A 21,455-nucleotide genomic window follows, 5' to 3' on the forward strand; every position below is an offset into this window, starting at 1 on the left:
AACACAAGACACATCTGCTTACTGATGATGTATCAACACAATCCATCTTATGAACTGAACTGTACTTTAATTATGCTTCTTATGTGATGTTTGTACTAGTTTCATGCAGTCCAACGCTATCTCATATTAGGTGCTAAATTTGTATGAATTTAAATGACTTTATGCTGATATGTTTTATGTGGCAGTCGTCTGTGATTGTCATTTATTTATTAAAGTTTTATTTTTAAATGTTCGCCGATTCACTTCTTCTTCTTCTCGATCTATGAACTTTGTTACACCATAATTTCACCACATTGTAAAATAGTTACGAAGTGCCATGTGAGTATGTTTTGTGTAGTCAGACTTTTAACAGCTGGCATGAAACTGAGTCCAATTTGCTGCTAAATCAGACCAAAAACTGTCCATTTAAATGAGAGGAGACTGTCTGATGAATTTGGACAGGTTTAACTCCACTTTAATAGAAACAATGTATTCAAGTAATTGTACAGCAGTGTCAGTCTACTCTACACTCGTGTGTAGACTTTGTCATTACAATTCAGATCAGAATCTGTGTAGATGTGATTAGAAACAGGACTCACCGTGTACAGTGATGTTTAGAGGATGACGTTTCTCTCCAGATTCAGACTGACACCAGTAAACTCCAGAGTCAGATGTGCTGAGAGAGACGAGTCGACATGTAGATCCTGTTAGTTTTGAACAATCTTCTGTGTTTCTGTCTGTGTATCTTCTCACTGTCCATCCAGAAGAGTTCGTCTGATCCTCACAGCTCAGAGAGAGAGAGTCAGATGAGAAGTGTTGACTTCTGCTGGGACGGACCACCAGAGACACTGAAGGAGAAACACCTGAGACAGACCAAAACCACACTTAAAAACGTGTTTGTATAATAAAATGTGTAATTAAAATTATGATGAAATTTAGAACCAAAGTTTTAAATAAGAAGGGTCTTATGCATATATTATGAGTTGTATTTGATAGTGTTTCTGATCTGGTTTAGATTGAGAATCGGAGGGAAGTGAGAGCAGGTTTTTGAGGTTTGCATTGGTTTCAGATGGTTTTGTCCCCCAGAGACTGTAATAAAACACATATACAGATGAGTTCAAGTATAAATACAGTCTCACAGACTCACCAGTGATCCACAGGGGCTGTGTGTTACTGGTCTTTGTGTAATAGGCCGGTCGTCCTCTCTCTGCTCTGCACGTATAAACTCCTGTGTGCTGTAGAGCAGCAGGACTGAGAGTGTAAGAGCCTCCAGCTCCTCTGCTGCTGTCGGACAGATGATCATCATCTCTGAACCAGCTGAACGTCCAGCCTGTAGAGGAGACTGTAACCTCACAGATCAGAGTCACTGAGTCTCCTTCAGTCAGCCACGGCTGTGGAGACACTCGCACTGCTGCCTGAGCTTCAGCTGAACAACACATGAGATGAGTTATAGAGAGAGAAGCTGTTCACACTGATGATAATGAACACACACACAAACTCACCTGAAACATTCAGTGTAACAGCATCACTGCGCTGAGAGCTTTGTGTTCCCATCTGTCCTGTACAGGTGTATTTACCACGGTGAAAGTCTTCAACACTGCTGATGTTCAGCTCTTGTGTTGAGATTGAGTTATATTGGTAGTTTGTTCCCTCTGTTTCCCATCTGTACGTCCACTCAGTGTCTCCTCCCAACTTTATATCACATCTGAGAGAGACTGTTTCTCCTCTGAACACTTGTTCATCCGGTCGTACCATCACCACAGCTTTAGGACTCACTGTACAAACACAGAGTAATGCATTAATTATAGATTAAAAGTGTTAGATGTTCTGTAGATATTGTCTCTGATCTCTGTGTTATGTCAGATACTATGTTCTCTCTCACCTGTAACATTTACCCACAGTGCATCACTGTATTGTGTGTAGTAGACTGGTTTCCCTCTTCCAGCTCTACACCAGTACTGGCCTCCATCAGACACTGAATCAATCTTCACACTGTAGGAGTTTGTTTCTGTCTTTGTCTCAGAGTTCAGTGTGTGTTTGTACCAGTAAAAGTCCCATCCAGGAGACAGATTCATGCGACAGGTCAAAGTCACTGTGTTTCCTGTCAGTGCAGCTCCTGCAGGATCTGATGTGAGTTCAGGCTTTGGCTCCAGATCTGCAGGAGAACAAGAACAGATTCAGAGTTCAGCTGTGAGACAGATCTCTGAGTATAAGCCTCATGTAAGATTTGAAGAATCTCAGACACTTTTGGTGCTTTTCCACTGCATGGTACGGCTCGGCTCTGTTTCTTCTTCTTCTGTTTTTTGGCATGTTGCATCCTGTGTGTATATATCGCCACCTACTTTTGCTGTTATGCAGTCATGGTTTATGTATAATTATAGTATGGGGGCAGTAAAATTCTGTCAGATATTGTAATGGGAATGTCGTACAGTTTTGCCCGAGACTAAAAAATGAGTTCGGAGCCACGGAAGAAACACTTGCTGCATCCTAATTCACATATCTGTCCTAAATAGTATTTAAAAATAGAATTAGTATGTCCCAAATCAGAGTAGGTTTATAAAAGTATGCCTAAGATTCCCGGATGGTCTCTACTTCCGGTTAGAACACTGTGAACTTTTATAATACGTTCATTAACGTACACGGTCATTCACTTTTAAATGTGTCATTATGCAAACACACGAGTTCTTGGCATGATAGTCCCACAACTAAAGTAGCAGAACAACGTTTCTCTCCAGTATAGTAGGAAATTAAATTAAATTAAATGTGGATGCTGTTAACAGTGACAAGATGATTGACAGGTCAGTTTAAACAGTGACAGAATGCTCGTAACTAAGCAACAGAGCGTCCGTTACAGAAGCAGCTATGATGAAGAAGTAGCTCCCAAAGCTAGCCTACTATTCTTCTACATACTCAAAAGTATATATTTCTCACAAGCAAGGTAACAACCAGTGCTGTTTTATTGTTAGTAGAGTAGAACAGTTTTGAGAGACACATAGAGGTAATATACACACGCTCTCTCTCTCTCTCTCTCTCTCTCTCTCTCTCTCTCTCTCTCTCTCGCTCTCTCTCTCTCTCTCTCATAACTTAATTTATATCTTCATTAGTCTGCTATCAACAGATCAAGCCTCTGTTACTAGATCTAAAATTACAGTTTGACAATGGAGGCGTTGGATGAGATGCAGAAGAAATGAATCCTACTCACAATAGCGTTTTAAGAACAAAAACCAGAAGAATGCCTTGAAATATATCATCTGATCAATGTCCTTAGGTTTATCGACCGTAGTATAAGCAGAATAATTGACTCGAGCCGTTGAATTATTAGAGAAATAATGCACACCTGAGGTGGTGATGTGGCCACGACGTGATTAATAATGTTTTTCATTTTACTGTATTCAGCTGTTGTTTCTCATTTAAGCCTGTATGCCCATAATATATAGCCTTAGCTAAACTTTAGCTAACTTATTACATTGTTGCTCATGAGTCATGGATGTTATCAGACAAATTAACTATATGTGTACCTAGCCCACCTAGCCTTATCTCCAAATGTCTACAGCCCCATTGACTCTCTCTCTACCAATGCATTGATGAAATTAATACTTGGATGTGCCAGAACTTTCTTCAGTTAAACAAGGAAAAAACTGAAGTCATTGCATTTGGAAACAAAGATGAAGTGTTCAAGGTGAATGCATACCTTGACTCTAGGGGTCAAACAACTAAAAATCAAGTCAGCAATCTTGGTGTGATTCTGGAGACAGACCTTAGTTTCAGTAGTCATGTCAAAGCAGTAACTAAATCAGCATACTATCATCTAAAAAACATTGCAAGAATTAGATGTTTTGTTTCAAGTCAAGACTTGGAGAAACTTGTTCATGCCTTTATCACCAGCAGGGTGGACTATTGTAATGGGCTCCTCACCGTTCTTCCCAAAAAGACCATTAGACAGCTGCAGCTCATCCAGAACATCTGAGCATATCACACCAGTCCTCAGGTCCTTACACTGGCTTCCAGTACTTTTACTCGTATATAAGTCACTAAATGACCTAGGACCGAAATATATTTCAGATCACTGAAAATAAACCTTACAGAGCACTCAGATCATTAGGATCGAGTCAGTTAGAAATACTAAGGGTTCACACAAAACAAGGGGAGTCCTCCTTTAGTTACTATGCTGCCCGCAGCTGGAATCAGCTTCCAGAAGAGATCAGATGTGCTAAAACACTGGTCACATTTAAATCTAGACTCAAAACTCATCTGTTTAGCTGTGCATTTATTGAATGAGCACTGTGTAATGTCCAAACCTGATTTCACTGTATTTTACGTATTCAGTATTTCATGTAAAATCATTTTTTTTATTTTCTATTTTTATTTTCTATTTCTATTTCCATTTTAGTTTCTATTTTAAACTGTTTTAAATTCATTTTAAATAAGTACATTTTTAAATCATTTCCAAAGTTTTAAAATTTCTTGTTTTTATTTTTGTTATTATTTTTCTTCATGATTATCTTACTTTCTTTAATGTAAACTACTTTGAATTACCATTGTGTACTAAATATATAAATAAACTTGCCTTGCTTTGCCTATATTTGCCTCTTGTCTTTTGGATAATTAGCTGTAAATTCGAGGTAGCGGTAGTTTAGTCTTTTGTTCATCAGCACTCACATCCACACAAGACAAACACATCTGGAAAAGGAGGGAGGGCTTCACTTCTGCAGCTCTCTGTCTGTCTGTGATCTGATTATCAATGTGTGCTACACTGATGTGCTGCAGAGACGCGGAGGGAGAAAGGCATCAGAACTCGAGTCGATTGTTTTTATATTTGTATTTGTTTGACAAGAAAAGCTGTGCTCAAACAGATAGGCTACACAGACATAATACATATATTCATTTAATAAAAAAAAAGCTCTAAGGGCACTTGGAGAAAGAAAAGGGCAGGTCTCAAGCCCCGTCTGATGTCTTTGTGTGCACGTGTCTGAAAATTACCATCTGCCCCCAAAAGGTGTAAACTCTCCATGTCAAGGCCTCCATCAATGCAAATTCTAATTGTTATTTCCAGTCTGTGATTTGAAGATGTTTGTCTTGGTCTGAGTATTTAAGGAAATGTTGCAAGAAGATCAGCGTGATTCGGAGCCTGTAGTGTGGATTGTGTCTATACTCCATCCTATGTATTTTTATAAAGTCGGGTGCATCTTTTACTCTCAGATTTATCTTTGAGAATCTGATGTCTTGTATTATGATTGCCTCTGTGTAATGACCAAGACTGACGAGTTTGTGAGTATGAGATCCATTATATATCCATTTGATACGAGACTGTTATATGAATTAGATTAATACGATTAAAGAGTTAAATAAAATAATCAGATGTCTAGATAAATTATACTGTAAATGTTCAATAATAATTGGTATTTCTAACCTAAATTAGAAATAAGAATTAAACTGAAATTAAATGACTTTGTGCACTGAAAAGACTACATATGCAGGAAACCTTCAGCCAGCGGTGGACACCTTCATTTGGCCAGTTGGGTGGACTTTACAGTCATTTTATAAAAAGGAGGAATGTTTGCCCAAAAAAAGAAGATACACGTGGCACAGCACTATATCACAGCATAAACTGTGATCGATTACGTTTGTGAAAGCAGCTTGTTTGTGCAAAATATAGATGAAATGCTAAACCTGTGAACTTCTGCATCCAAACATAATAATGACTAAAGTGAATTGTTTCAGTCCTGTATGAGAACAGATGTGGCTGATACAGAAGAGTATAAGAGAAGTGTTGAGCCACAAATATAGATTTAAAGAGCATTAAACCGAATCTGCAGACTGACCTGATACAGTCAGTGTAAGAGCAGCACTGGTGTGTGATCTCTGTGAGTCTGATCTCTCTCCTCTACATCTGTATTCACCACTGTCAGACACTTCAGCTGTGAAACTGAACTCTGCTGTTGTTGTTGTTCTGTATGGATAGCGAGTGTCTCCATCTTTAAACCAGCTGTATCTCCACTGAATGTGTCCTCCTCTCTGTATGTCACATGTGAGAGTGACTGTCTCTCCTCTGAACACACGCTGATCTGGAGACACCTTCACTACAGCTTCTGGTCTCTCTGTATTAATACACATATGAGGAAATATTGAAGAAAAAACATCACTGTGTCATGATCAATGTTATTAACTCAAAACCTCTTTATGAGAGAGATAGAAAAAAACATTTATTATTTAGTTTGGTTTTTTGTTATTAATTGCATCAAACATATTTGTAAATAATGGTAAAAAAAATGAAACATTAATATTCATATCCGGTCTACATCTCTTTGTTTCATACAACTGCAGACTCTACAACATTTACATAATGTAAGAGTGTAAAAAGTGTGCTGGGATAAACTTGCAGTGTGCTGATATCATGTGACAATTTAAATAGTCTATTGCTCCATAATTTAGTCTTATCATGTTATATTAAGTCTAATTAACTAATATATTGAACAAAATACTGTGCTGAATTTCATAAGAAGAAAGATGCATTCTCAAAAAAAAATAAAAAATAAAAAAATAAAACTTGATGTGTGACAGTAGAGAGAGTTTATGAGGACGATGATATTAAACTCACCCGTCACATTGAGAGAAACAGAGCTTGATTGTGATGAGTTTGGTCTTTTATCTCTCTGTCCTCTACACGTGTACTGACCCGCATCAGATGTAGTTACTGCTGTGATAGTGAGTGTGTCTGTGTTTACAGTGTAACGACCAGACGACTGTAACTTTACACTGCCTTTATACCACTCATATCTCCAGACAGGTGTCCAGTAATATATCTGGTCATATCTCAGGCCATTTCTCCATCTCCAGTTACTGTTAGACTCAATCTCACACTTCAGACTCACTCTCTCTCCAGTGAATACAGGACTGTCTGGAGTCACAGTCAGAGTAGATCTGGGGGAATCTGTGAAGAAAGACAAAAATATGAAGTGACTAAACATCTCTTTCAGGGAACACATATTTTGTAAATGTATTATAAATCTACAAAATAATTATTTATGTCATATTTCATAATATTGGCTCTGTTTTATTTGTGTACTGTCATTAGTTTTCTCATTTCAGTTTTTTGAGGAGGCTCTGGTTAAATCTTGAAGGATCTCAGGAATCTCAATCCATCTTATTTTTCTTGTAAGAGCCATTTATGAGTTTAATGTGTCTGGTTTAGGGTGTCATTCACTTCTATTTTTGCTTCTAAACAGCTTGTTTTGCTGCTTGATATTGTAAACTGGTGTCACCATATTATATTAAAGGTGCAATGTGTAATATTTACAAAGATCTATTGACAGAAATGCAATATAATATACATTACTATTTTATTAGAAGTGTATCAAGATCTTAATAAACCGTTATGTTTTTATTACTTTAGATTGGTCAGTTTCTATCTACATACAGCACGCGTCCCGTTACATGTTTCTACAGGAGCCCGAAACACACAAACTGCTCTACAGACGCGTTTGTCACTTTGTTGTTTTGTGAATAAAACACTGACACAATTATGAACAAGTACATTAATATTCACAATAACATTGATTTATTGAATAAATAAGTAAATATAATTCCTGAATTGCCCTTTGTAAGAGATCTCAGTGGTGTCTGCTGTGTTTATGGAGGACATCTTTACCTGCATCAGCCACCGTAGTTTCTCTAAAGAGAGATGTGAGCGGAGGACTGAGCAACTTCACTAGATACCGCTAAAATACACACTGCACCTTTAATACATGATCTGAATCATGAAACACTGGTTTGTAGTGCACACAGTTTTACTGTTTCCTGCACTTTGTTATTCTTCTGGTTATTTCTCTACAGTGTCTAATGAACCAGACGTCTCACACATTCACAGAAAACCACTTCTGCGTCGAAAAATAAGGTTCATAACATCCTCTTTGTGTTTCTTCAGGAGAGCATCCATTATATATCTGTTATTATTTTATTTGTTTTTTTATTAATGTGTAATTATAATCATTGATAATTTAATTGTTCCATTTAATCAAATAATCATTTATTCATTTTTATTATTTAGTATTTCTCTTATTCTTCTTACTCTTGCGGTGCTTTCAGATGTTGTTTAACATGATTGTTTGTTTCAAGTAAGAGAATGTGTCCATGTCAAGGTTTTTAACATCACATGTTGATTTTCTTTAATACAGTTCTAGCTACACGGCTGAATGTGGTTTTGTGAACTGGTTTTGGGATCAGACAGGACAAGATGGATGTCTCAGGATCTGATAAAGTGACTGGATGGAGATCTGATCTAACAGTCACACGCTCAGACAAACATCTGAATGTAGAGTTAGATCAGGAATGGACTTGAATAAGATCCTCATACAGAGAGCAATAGAGACACAGAACATAAATATTCAGGATTCTGCTTAAAAATACTGAATTATATTAAACTCTTATGATTTCACTCACTACATTCATTTAAACTATTTTAATTACTGAATTTTATGATGTAATGAATTTTATTTCAATTAATTACAATGAATAAACAAAGAAGTTTGAATGTGTGATCTTCTGGATTAATCATATTTGATGTGCCATAATCATATTTCATGTTAAATTAAATCTGTCAAACTTTCACTTTCATTGATCTACAGATGATACATACAGCAACTTTCTACAATAATTATTGTTGTATTTGTGTATTATGATATATTGTGACACAACATATTGTTGTACTTCTAGAAGTCTCTCTGTGATGAAGCGGCTGATGAAAGCTGCTCTGGGTTTTAAAGATGCATTATTATTTATTATTTTGCTGATTATATTTTTTCTTTAATATGTTTCTGTTGCCTTGATATTCTTTGTGAGGATAAATCCAGAGAATACAATATAATGCACTGTAAAAGTCATAAGTGGAAATGAACACATTTGAGCATCATTAAACTGTCTGTGAATGAATCTCAATCTCACTTCAGCTGCTTCAGTTTCTTTCTGCAGTGGAAACATCAGTTTAGTTGATACTGATTTAATTTGATTGGTAACAGCCCTATAACATCTTATCAAATTCTTACATTTTATTAATAATTAAGTTAACGTAATATGAAAGATGATGCACACATTAAATAAGGTTAGGGTAAAAAAAATCCCCTTTATTTAGGCAAAAATTACCTGGAAATTAAAGTAGATTTTACTATGCATTAGTGAACTTGAATCATATAAAATATAATTTCTTAACAAAACTGAGGCCAGTGAAAAGCTGAGTTGTTAGTAATTGTGTAAAACCTCTAGTCACAGAGTCTCTGAGCAGAAACATGAATGTCAAGCTCTGTGTGTAATCATAGAGACAGAGACTACAGTAAAAGTAAAGAGAGAGACTGTCTCTCCTCTGAACACACACTGATCTGATCTGATCTCAGCTTCACTACAGCTTCTGATCTCCATCTATTAATACACTTATGAGGAAATATTGATAGAAACAGCATCACAGTATCATGATCACTGTTATGAACTCAAAATCATTATGAGAAAAATACTGCACTAAATTAAATATCTGGTTTGCTTGTAGTTGGTGTTGATTATTAAAAATGTTTCCAATTTTCCAATCATATACTGATTTCTATATTCAGTCAACATTTATGTTCTTTAATTCACATATTACAGTGTACAACATTTACATAACTTTCAATATTGTCAAATAGGTTTCTTTATGAGGACAATGATAATAAACTCACCCTTCACTGAGAGAGAAACAGAGCTTGATTGTGTTGAGACTGATCTTCCTTCTATGTGTCCTCTACACGTGTACTGACCCGCATCAGATGATTCAGATCGTTCAATAGTGAGAGTGTTTCTGTTTACAGTGTGACGCAGAAAATACATTTTGGTACAAAAATAGCAAAATCTATGACTTTATTCAGCATTGTCTTCTCTTCCGTGTCTGTTGTGAGAGAGTTCAAAACACAGCAGTTTCTGATATCCGGTTTGCCAACTGAATCGTTTAAAACGGTTCGCGTCTCCAATAACTTTTTTAATGTGACTGACACTCCCTCTGAGTCAGAACAAACCAATATCCCGGAGTAATTCATTTAGTCAAACAGTACACTGACTGAACTGCTGTGAAGAGAGAACCGAAGATGAACACCGAGCCGAGTCAGATAACGAACAAAACATTGACTTATCGGTTTTCGGATCAACAGTAGTTCTTTTGGACAGTTCGTTTCAATAAACCGGTTGAAGAAAACGGTTCACCGGTTCTTTTGCGCTCGATGTAATGACGTCATTTGCGATGACTGCCCTTGATTCAAGCCTTCGGTTTACCTGGGCTCATAACATTAGCACAGAATCAGTTCGTTTCAGACGCTCTGTGTGTCAGTCTGCTTCACACTGAATCATACATGCGCAGTATTATCAGCTCCTCGGTTCACGAATCGGACGCGTCCGACAGAAACGGTTCTTGACTCGAATCAATCTTTCGTTCATTATCTGGCTCGGATCGGTGTTCATCCTCAGTTCTCTCTTCACAGCAGTTCAGTCAGTGTACTGTTTGAGTAAATGAATTACTCCGGGATATTGGTTTGTTTGAACTCAGAGTGAGTGTCAGCTACATTAAAAAAGTTAACAGCTTAAGTCATTTGTGGATTAATGCATATTAGAGACGCGAACCGTTTAAAACGATTCAGTTTGATTTGGTGAACTGGTTCAAAAAGATCCGGTTACATCGAATGATTCGTTCGCGAACCAAATATGACAAACTGCTTTGATTTGAACTTTCTCACAACAGACACGGAAGAGAAGACAATGCTGAATAAAGTTGTAGTTTTTGCTATTTTTGGACCAAAATGTTTTCGGTGTTTCAAAATATTCTAACTGACGCTCTGATGTGACATGGACTACTTTAATGATGTTTTTCTTACCTTTCTGGACATGGACAGTAGACCGTACACACAGCTTCAATGGAGGGACTGAGAGCTCTCGGACTAAATCTAAAATATCTTAAACTGTGTTCTGAAGATAAACGGAGGTCTCACAGGTTTGAAACAACATGAGGGTACTGCCAACTACCTTCCTCTACACAGATTGCATCTGCTCCTTTAAACCGGTTGAAGTCTCACCTTTTAAGATCACACAAGTGCTTATCTTCACGTGAGAGTCACTTAACATTGAATGGTGAATTGTGTGACTTTAAGGTAATTTGTAAAACACCCAATTACTCCGAACATATAAGGAGCCATTTAAAAAAAAATCATGAAACTTTAAGGTGCCCTTTTAGCCAGTGTGGTTTTTAAAACACATCTGATTTCATCATCCAGTGGTTCACAGAAGTCAAAAACATTGCAGCTTTTCCATTACAGACATTAAAGCAAATATCATTATTCAAAATGCAGAACCAAAAGACAGTGAGCCACAAACTCTGTTGCTATGCACACACTTTTATCACCATTGCAGTTAATTTTATATTGCTTGTGATGGATATGACGGACAGATATGAAAGCTAATACATTTTTGACCGGACCCGTTGTTATTTTTGCACATTATTTTGGACTTGAATTTTGTGATAGTTTTATTTGATGCTTTCCCAATTTAATTAACTGTGTAGAAGTTTTTAATTTTGCAACACAAATGTAACAAATAAGCTCTTAACTTAAGCTCTTAACTCTATTGTAATAAATTTTATTGCGAATGAAATGATTTGGTCTGTGATTTAAACTTGCTGTTCTACAAAAAAAAAAAAAATAATAATAATATTGATGAAATAAAAAGAAATTGTAATTCTGTCCATTTAAAGATTTTTTTGAGGACCAATGTTGTACTGAGTATCATTTAATAAATTAATTCACTCATATTGGATTGACAGTTTTGTGCTGAACTTTAAACTGCTCGAGTAAAACCTAAAGCTGCACTGTAAAAACCAAAAAAAAAGAAAAGTTGAGAGCTCAAAAACCTTCGGAAGCTGGTTGCCTTAAACTTAAGTTTTGTCAACTTTTTTTTTTTTTTTAAAGCAACTTCAACTATCATGTTTTGTAAACTTATGGAGTTTTTATCATTTAAAAATATATTTCTACTCAACTAAACAAAATTGAAAGTGTAACTAAAAGTTAACTTAATATATTATGTTGATTGAACATGCACAAAAGTTTGTACAACTAATTGACCTTTAAGTTGAGCAAACTCAAAAATCTGCTGAAGTTTGTTGCCTTAAAATTTTACGTTGGCCCAACTAATTATTTTTTACAGTGAAATAATCACATATGATGAATATTTACCATCTCAAGTACTACATTTATCTTATTTTGCAATGTGCTTCAAACCCTTTTTTTAACCCTTGTGTAGTTTCAGAATATACAAATGCCACCAAAATTACAGGGTGTCCCCATTTCCATTGCCCAGGCTGTAAAAACAAGGATTTCTTTAGTCATTTGTTGTATTGATGTTTTTAAAGTATATGTGCAATTTTAACTTGATAGGTATATAATACGAAACATGCTATTTTTTCTAGTTTAGACGGCATATTCCCTGCATGAAGGTGGTGAGATCTCGACAGAGAGAGTTGCTCTTTCTGGACTCTATGTACCTTAAAACTGCAGGAGAATTTGGAGACATGTCCTGACAAAATGTCCTAAGGTAACTTAATGAAGACGTGTGTTTTGGGAGCCACGTTCCCCTGGCCAGCCTCTGTTTGTTTCATTTGGTGATCATGTTCTCTGACCGGGGAACACTTTACTGTGTGACTTTAGTGAATGAACTGTTCATGCTTCAGGTCTAGTGTTTCAAGCATGATCAAACAAAACAGAGGACTTCATTCTCCATCCTCTTTTTATTTTTATTTTAGTAAACCTGCACAGAACTGTGTCCCTGGAAAATGGTTAGAAAAAACTGGAAGTGATTTAAAGGTAAACTACTTTAAACTTTTTTAAACACTAACTTCAATAATTTATTTGTGTGTGATTATGAACTATTCTTTATCTTGTATTATCACTGAATAAGTAACAATAAAATCATCTATTTAAACAGAGAGTTTCTGTGCAAGATTATGGGAATGACTGCGGTATCTTCATGATCATGGTGTGAGTTAACAGTTAAACTGACAAAAGATTAAATGGACAACATTGTTAAAAAATAAATAAATAAATAAAAGTACACATTCATTTTTAACAGTTGTATGCTGTTCAGCTATACTGCATGACAAACATGTTATTGAAAATATATATTTAATATGCAGTACCTCTGGTTTATGGTAATGGAGGCTTATTTTGATTTCCCTGTGGTAAGTGTTGATTAAAATTGACGTTATACACCTTTCTGAAACAAGATAACCTCTCAATCATTTCACATACCTCACGTAGGTGTAATCTTGTAGTTACTGACTTGCTGAATTGTGGTTTTGTGATTAACTGATTTGACATTTACTATAATAGACATTTTCAACAGATTTTGTGGTCACAATTATGAATATGGTACTACGGGACATAAACTTGTGTCTCCAGTGAAGACAGGACTGTTTGGATCTACAGTCAGTTCAGTTTTGGCTGTTAAGATAAAAACATAAAGTGACTCAAACAGCTCAAAGAAAATATTTTGTTTTACAGTATTATATAATTTTTACACTACAGTATGAATTTTATACATAGACTTATTTGTTATTTGGTTTTGTCCTGCCATTAGTTGTCTGATCTCAGTGTTTTCTGGCTCTGACACACATGAAGTCTTTAACTCTGTGCAGCTGATGTGAGCTTCAATGGAAGGTAAAACCGGTTCAGTTTATCACTAGATCCCACACACTCCACACAGAACACAAGTCTGCGCTGATGAGAGAAAAGATTTAACACAACCCACTGGAATCACCTGACTAAACCATATATATATATATATATATATATATATATATAGTAGTTATAGTATAGTATAGTTTTGCATTTTCCATTAGTTTTTAGTTTTATTTCTTTTTGACTTTTTGTTTTCAAATTCAGTTTAGTTTATTTTGTTATATATAAAGTGAGTTTGCTAGTATAGTTTAATTATATTTTTTTGAAAATGCTTCGTTTTAGTTTAGTTTTTATTCGTTTTAGTGTTAGTTTTTCGCAATTTGGGTTATTTGTCAGGGGCCAGATTCAAAAAGGTCAAAAAAAAGTATTGTGTAATAATAACTCAACAAAAACATCATACAATTTTAGAAAATATTAATTCAAAAATAAAACCAGTACATAAAATGTACATATGGGCACAAATATGTAAACAGTCTCAACATTCCGCAGTAGGCTATGTGGAAAATGTGTAAGAGACGTGTGCCAGTAAAAAAATAAAGAGCCAACAGACTAAAGAAGACATACATGAACCGCGTATGTTCAACCCATTTTTGAGCCACAACAAGACTTTTCTGTCAGATTGTCAGGGAGCTCAATCTGATAAAAGAACATAACAAATAATAATAATTAAAAAAAAACTTTAAATACAGCTTTTAAATTTTTTAAGTGTGTGTGAGTGTGCCGTGATTTTGTGAGTGTGCATAGGTGAGAGAGAGAGATGACTTAACTTCAGTCAAGCAATACTTTTCTATACAGAATTCACACCCTATACAAATACCACAGCTTAGGTGTGGGCAATATGGAAAAAATATATTATATCACAGTTTCTTTTAGAAATATCACGATTCACGGTTAATATCATAATTCTTTGTCATGTTGGTTTTACTATTTTCCAAGTTGTCTGAGCAACTAATTAGCCAAACTAATTTCCCTATTGTAAAGACAAAGCCTTTTATGGTAAAAAAAAAAAAAGATTGGCAGATATACACATTACAACTACACATAATATACTAATAAAACAAACAGTGCTTTACTTTCAGGTACAATAGGTGTATTTAGCAAAGCGTTCAAGAAACTGAATGAACAAATATACAAATAAAACACTTTATAAACTGATTCCTAAAGTAACTGTATTACATTTCTTCAGTCAAGAGCAGCGAGTGATTTTTCTCTGTTTTTTGTTGTTTTATTAACGTTAAAGGAATATTTTGCCCAAAAATAAAAATTCTGTCAGCTGCTATTAAATTAAATAAATGCTATTTTGAAGAACAAGGGTGCTGGTCCAAAGTTACTTCCAAAGGTTTTTTTTTGCTACTAACAAATTCCCACATTCTTCAAAATATCTTATTTTGTGTTCAGCATGAGAAAAAAATAAGTACAGGTATGGGACAATGTGACAGTGAGTAAATAATGTCAGACATGAAATTTTAGGGTGATCTATCCCTTTAATGACAGTCGTATGTTCAATAGGCCTACTGTCCCTTTAAGACCTGCATGCATCTAATATAAAGCCTGTATTAGTATAATATAATACAGAAATTAGTATACAAATAATACAGTATTAGTATAATACAGGCACATATATGTTTTTCTCTCAACTGTTTACCTTCATTTTAGACATAACCTACTGAGTCTACATGTAAACATTGTGTGTTTTGACAGTTTTATCGCAAGAGATAACTTAATAATCAGTAATCAGGTGCTGTATGACAGGCTTTAGCGCACGTGCTTCAGGTGTATGCAGTGCTCAGAAAAGGCACAGGTCAGAGCAGCGCGTGAATGAAACATTTAAAAGCACATGCAGATAATGAGAGAGTAGCTCTACCACAGAGTTAACACTGCTGTGATTGCATGTGGCGTAGTACAGTATATGACGGAGGCGCCAGAACTGCAGCTAATATAATGACAATGACATAACACATTGTTTAATACAACCCGAATTCCGGAAAAGTTGGGACGTTTTTTAAATTTTAATAAAATGAAAACTAAAAGACTTTCAAATCACATGAGCCAATATTTTATTCACAATAGAACATAGATAACATAGCAAATGTTTAAACTGAGAAAGTTTACAATTTTATGCACAAAATGAGCTCATTTCAATTTTGATTTCTGCTACAGGTCTCAAAATAGTTGGGACGGGGCATGTTTACCATGGTGTAGCATCTCCTTTTCTTTTCAAAACAGTTTGAAGACGTCTGGGCATTAAGGCTATGAGTTGCTGGAGTTTCGCTGCTGGAATTTGGTCCCATTCTTGCCTTATATAGATTTCCAGCTGCTGAAGAGTTCGTGGTCGTCTTTGACGTATTTTTCGTTTAATGATGTGCCAAATGTTCTCTATAGGTGAAAGATCTGGACTGCAGGCAGGCCAGGTTAGCACCCGGACTCTTCTACGACGAAGCCATGCTGTTGTTATAGCTGCAGTATGTGGTTTTGCATTGTCCTGCTGAAATAAACAAGGCCTTCCCTGAAATAGACGTTGTTTGGAGGGAAGCATATGTTGCTCTAAAACCTTTATATACCTTTCAGCCGTACCGTATGCACTTATGCACCCCCATACCATCAGAGATGCTGGCTTTTGAACTGAACGCTGATAACATGCTGGAAGGTCTCGCTCCTCTTTAGCCCGGAGGACACGGCGTCCGTGATTTCCAACAAGAATGTCAAATTTGGACTCTTCTGACCATAAAACACTATTCCACTTTGAAATAATCCATTTTAAATGAGCCTTGGCCCACAGGACACGACGGCGCTTCTGGACCATGTTCACATATGGCTTCTTTTTTGCATGATAGAGCTTTAGTTGGCATCTGCTGATGGCACGGCGGATTGTGTTTACCGACAGTGGTTTCTGAAAGTATTCCTGGGCCCATTTAGTAATGTCATTGACACAATCATGCCGATGAGTGATGCAGTGTCGTCTGAGAGCCTGAAGACCACGGGCATCCAATAAAGGTCTCCGGCCTTGTCCCTTACGCACAGAGATTTCTCCAGTTTCTCTGAATCTTTTGATGATGTTATGCACTGTAGATGATGAGATTTGCAAAGCCTTTGCAATTTGACGTTGAAGAACATTGTTTTTAAAGTTTTCCACATTTTTTTTACGCAGTCTTTCACAGATTGGAGAGCCTCTGCCCATCTTTACTTCTGAGAGACTCTGCTTCTCTAAGACAAAGCTTTTATAGCTAATCATGTTACAGACCTGATATCAATTAACTTAATTAATCACTAGATGTTCTCCCAGCTGAATCTTTTCAAAACTGCTTGCTTTTTTAGCCATTTGTTGCCCCCGTGCCAACTTTTTTGAGACCTGTAGCAGGCATTAAATTTTAAATGAGCTAATTAAGTGGATAAAAGTGTAAAATTTAACTCAGTTTAAACATTTGCTACGTTATCTATGTTCTATTGTGAATAAAATATTGGCTCATGTGATTTGAAATTCCTTTAGTTTTCATTTTATTAAAATTTAAAAAACGTCCCAACTTTTCCGGAATTCGGGTTGTATTTGAATCACCGCTTATATTTTGTTTTGACATCGACAACCCAAGTGCATTTTACATTAAACTTGCGACTAGTTAACTAAGTAGCAATCGCTTTTCGGGTCGACATTAACACACTGACAAAATTATATTCAGAATTAAAAATATTTTTATACCACTTTTTAAAGTTTGATTGTGTAAAGGTGATCACAAACAAGGGCGTAATTTTGGGTCTACCATTTGTGGGGGGTTAAACACGCGGCATATTTATTAATTTATTTATTTATTGAATAATTTTATTGTGTAAAAGGTAAAATGCTAATTTGCATGTTCATGTATTAGAAATACATTGTGATATTTTTACAGATTTAGGCTACTTAACGTAAATCCAGCTGTTCATTTGAGTATTTATGCCATAATGACACAGTAGTTAAATTAAGAGTTTAAGCACTAGCCAGCAGTGGCAGCGTCCACTTAATTGATTTTTTATAAGTTTTCAATATCTTATGAAAAAAAAAAAATAGAACTTAAAGATTAATCAATTGCATCACTGTATTAGCACCTACGTTCAACAAATGTATTATTCCCAATTCAACTCTCAATACATTACACAATACAGGGTGGCACACAGCATTTAAAATTTATACAGTAAATAGAGAAAATGAAAGTGCAATTATATTATCACTTTGCATGAAATAAGACTCAAAAGTTGATAAAAAAAAATTGTTTGCATTTAGCCTCTGATAACATCAAATTCAGAAACTGAGAAAATACAAGTGTAGACTAACGTTAACGTTAGTTGTGCTTTGATTCATTTTGTCACTTTGCAAACTTCCATTGTGGCTGCGGTGTGACAAGCAAAGAAGACACGCATCTCCATGGGAACCATAAAGTGATACTATGATCAATAACGGTCGCCTTGAAAAACTTTCAAACTTAAGTGTGAAAAGGCTTACATTTAAATGTTTTGTTTTGAGTGTATGGTCAATAAATAAAGGAATTAAAAAGATGTCATGTCTCCACCTGTCATGTCTCTATTCCCCACCAGTGGGCCGCACCCGCACCCCACACTTTGAAAAAATGCTGAGCTAACTTAACAGCTAACTTAACAATAGGGGTACCTCCGTTTAGTCAGGATTTTCCTTTTTTTTTTTTTTCTTCTGGTGTCGACCAACAAAGAAAAATCGCTGTCTGGCTGCCTTTCAGTGTCCTTTTTTTATCTTTCCGTCAGCTTTCTCCAACCATTCATCCCATCGACTGCACAAAATAGCGAACAAACTTGGTCGAGAAAGCGGGTTGGGTAATACCATGTAGTCGGTGCGGTGGGCGGGGGGTACATTACAGATTATTTAAAATATGATACTATCTTTCTTGCTGGTAAATGAGAATAATAAAGAAAACAAACAAAATATTAATTAAGAATATTTCATATTTATTTGAATCTGAATGATGTGATGATATTGGGGGGTTATATTACCTGGATCTGATTTTTGAGGGGGTCATGACCCCCATAATCCCCGTGCAAATTACACACATGATCACAAGATACCAACCTTTCACGAACTTGCTTTCAACGTCGAACACTCGTCGTTCTTGGTGTGCATGGAGGGGAAGGGCTGTGTGTGTGTCTGTGTGCGCGCGCATGTACGTGAGAGAGACGCGTGAGTGAGAGACGCAGGGAAAGGAAATGCAGCTGAATGTTATTTGCTCTATGAAAGACATTGAAAAAGATGAAAAGGACATTTAATCAATAATTTTATTTTATTTTAGTTAGTTTTGCCAAACACACATTACAGTTTTAGTTAGTTATCGTTTTTTTGTAATGACTCGTGTTTATTTTTATTTCAGTTAACTTCAATGTTTTTTCGCACCTAGTTTTCGTATTTTCGTTCGTTTTTCGCTTATAACCTTGATATATACACTCACCTAAAGGATTATTAGGAACACCTGCTCAATTTCTCATTAATGCAATTATCTAATCAACCAATCACATGGCAGTTGCTTCAATGCATTTAGGGGTGTGTTCCTGGTCAAGACAATCTCCCGAACTCATAACTGAATGTCAGAATGGGAAAGAAAGGTGATTTAAGCAATTTTGAGACGGGCCGGTCAGACGGGCCGGTCTGAGTATTTCATAATCTGCTCAGTTACTGGGATTTTCACGCACAACCATTTCTAGGGTTTACAAAGGATGGTGTGAAAAGGGAAAAACATCCAGTATGTGGCAGTCCTGTAGGCGAAAATGCCTTGTTGATGCTAGAGGTCAGAGGAGAATGGGCCAACTGATTCAAGCTGATAGAAGACCAACTTTGACTGAAATAACCACTCGTTACAACCAAGGTATGCAGCAAAGCATTTGTGAAGCCACAACATGCACAAACTTGAGGCGGATGGGCTAAAACAGCAGAAGACCCCACCGGGTACCACTCATGCTGTACAGTACAACAAAGCGGGACAGGTGGTCACTTTATTCACGCCAGTTATTCAGCCAATAAAGTGTAGGCCTATGTATTTCAAAATTGTGTCTAGTACTATATAAATTACAAATGTATTTCTAAAGACCCGACCGACCGCGACCCGAATATCATTAAAAATATTTTTGGATGACTCGTAACTGCGGGTAACCGCGGGTGACCGCAGGCACCTGCTCATTTCGGATCAACCCGCGCATCACTGATCTCCACTACAAATAGGAAAAAGAGACTACAATTTGCACAAGCTCACCAAAAATGGAAAGTTGAAGACTGGAAAAATGTTGCCTGGTCTGATGAGTCGATTTCTGTTGAGACATTCAGATGGTAGAGTCAGAATTTGGCGTAAACAGAATGAGAACATGGATCCATCATGCCTTGTTACCACTGTGCAGGCTGCTGGTGGTGGTGGTGTAATGGTGTGGGGGATGTTTTCTTGGCACACTTTAGGCCCCTTAGTGCCAATTGGGCATCATTTAAATGCCACGGACTACCTGAGCATTGTTTCTGACCATGTCCATCCCTTTATGACCACCATAGGGAAGTCAGGAAGTCGTGGGAAGTCGTGGCCTAATGGTTAGAGAGTCGGACTGGCAATCGAAAGTTTGTGAGTTCGAGTCCCGGGCCGGCAGGAATTGTGGGTGGGGGGAGTGCATGTACAGTTCTCTCTCCACCTTCAATACCACGACTTAGGTGCCCTTGAGCAAGGCATCGAACCCCCAACTGCTCCCTGGGCGCCGCAGCATAAATGGCTGCCCACTGCTCTGGGTGTGTGTTCACAGTGTGTGTGTGTGTGTGTTCACTGCTCTGTGTGTGTGCACTTCGGATGGGTTAAATGCAGAGCACAAATTCTGAGTATGGGTCACCATACTTGGCTGAATGTCACTTCACTTTCACTTTCATGTCAGGGAACTACACTGCCACCAAAATGGTCGCATATGCGACCTTATGAAATGCCATTGTGACCCTAATTTTTATGAGGTCGCAAATGTATCACTGATTATTTTTTTACCTGCCTCATTTTTTAGGCAATATGCTATGATTTACTATGAACATTTATTAAAACAGAAATGTGTATTTTAAGAATACGTTTTATAACGTTCTCTGAGCATTCAACACATCAAGTTGGCTTCAGCCCCGCGGCTCATTTTCAGACGTTTTTAAACCTTGCCAATTTAAACATTCAAAAGAGTTTAAAGCATCCAAACACAAGATGCGGTCAAGCTGAACTGAGCAGCTGGTTACTCGCGCGCTGTGTTCGGTGGCACGAGAGAGCCGCGTCTCACAGACAGCAACAATGAACCGAGCTCTCCTTCAGGACGTTCGCGTCCTCCTGCACCCGAACGAACAAATACAAATCAGAGTTTAAATAAAAAGAAAAGATGCGAAAGAGCTCAATTCAGCACCGTGGTGTTCTGGTGTTCAGGGCGCACGCAGAGACGTGTCTCAAAGTCTTCTTCCTTTTGTACCAACAAATACATACAAAATATGTCAAAATACCCATCTTGGAAAGTGTGTTCGAAAAAGTCTAAGGTTATGTCTTAAGTGAAAGTAAAGAGTTGAGAAAGAAATCGGATGTGTATCATTATAATAGATGCATTGTCTCTTAAAGTGACTGCGCCTAATTTACTAGCTCTGCTGTCAGTGTCTTTAATGTATGAAAATGAAAAGTAAATCACTCACTGCTCTTGACTGCATTACTTTGTAGTTTTAACAAGAATTTATCCACAGTCAAACCAAAAATCAGATATAAT

General features: G+C 36.6%; 1 protein-coding gene across 1 annotated transcript in view; it reads right to left on the reverse strand.

Moving 5' to 3' along the window:
• The window catches only part of LOC132096054 (Fc receptor-like protein 5), a 154,522-nt gene that overhangs the window by 73,870 nt on the left and 59,197 nt on the right, over positions 1-21,455 (reverse strand). The window contains exons 6-11 of the mRNA XM_059501175.1: positions 6,578-6,910; positions 5,802-6,077; positions 1,862-2,134; positions 1,482-1,754; positions 1,127-1,405; positions 579-842 (exon numbers count right to left, since the gene is read on the reverse strand). Coding sequence (XP_059357158.1) covers positions 579-842; positions 1,127-1,405; positions 1,482-1,754; positions 1,862-2,134; positions 5,802-6,077; positions 6,578-6,910 — 1,698 coding nt within the window. The remainder of the gene's footprint in view (positions 1-578; positions 843-1,126; positions 1,406-1,481; positions 1,755-1,861; positions 2,135-5,801; positions 6,078-6,577; positions 6,911-21,455) is intronic.

Source organism: Carassius carassius, chromosome 2 (assembly GCF_963082965.1).
Source record: "Carassius carassius chromosome 2, fCarCar2.1, whole genome shotgun sequence".
Taxonomy (NCBI): Eukaryota; Metazoa; Chordata; class Actinopteri; order Cypriniformes; family Cyprinidae; genus Carassius; species Carassius carassius.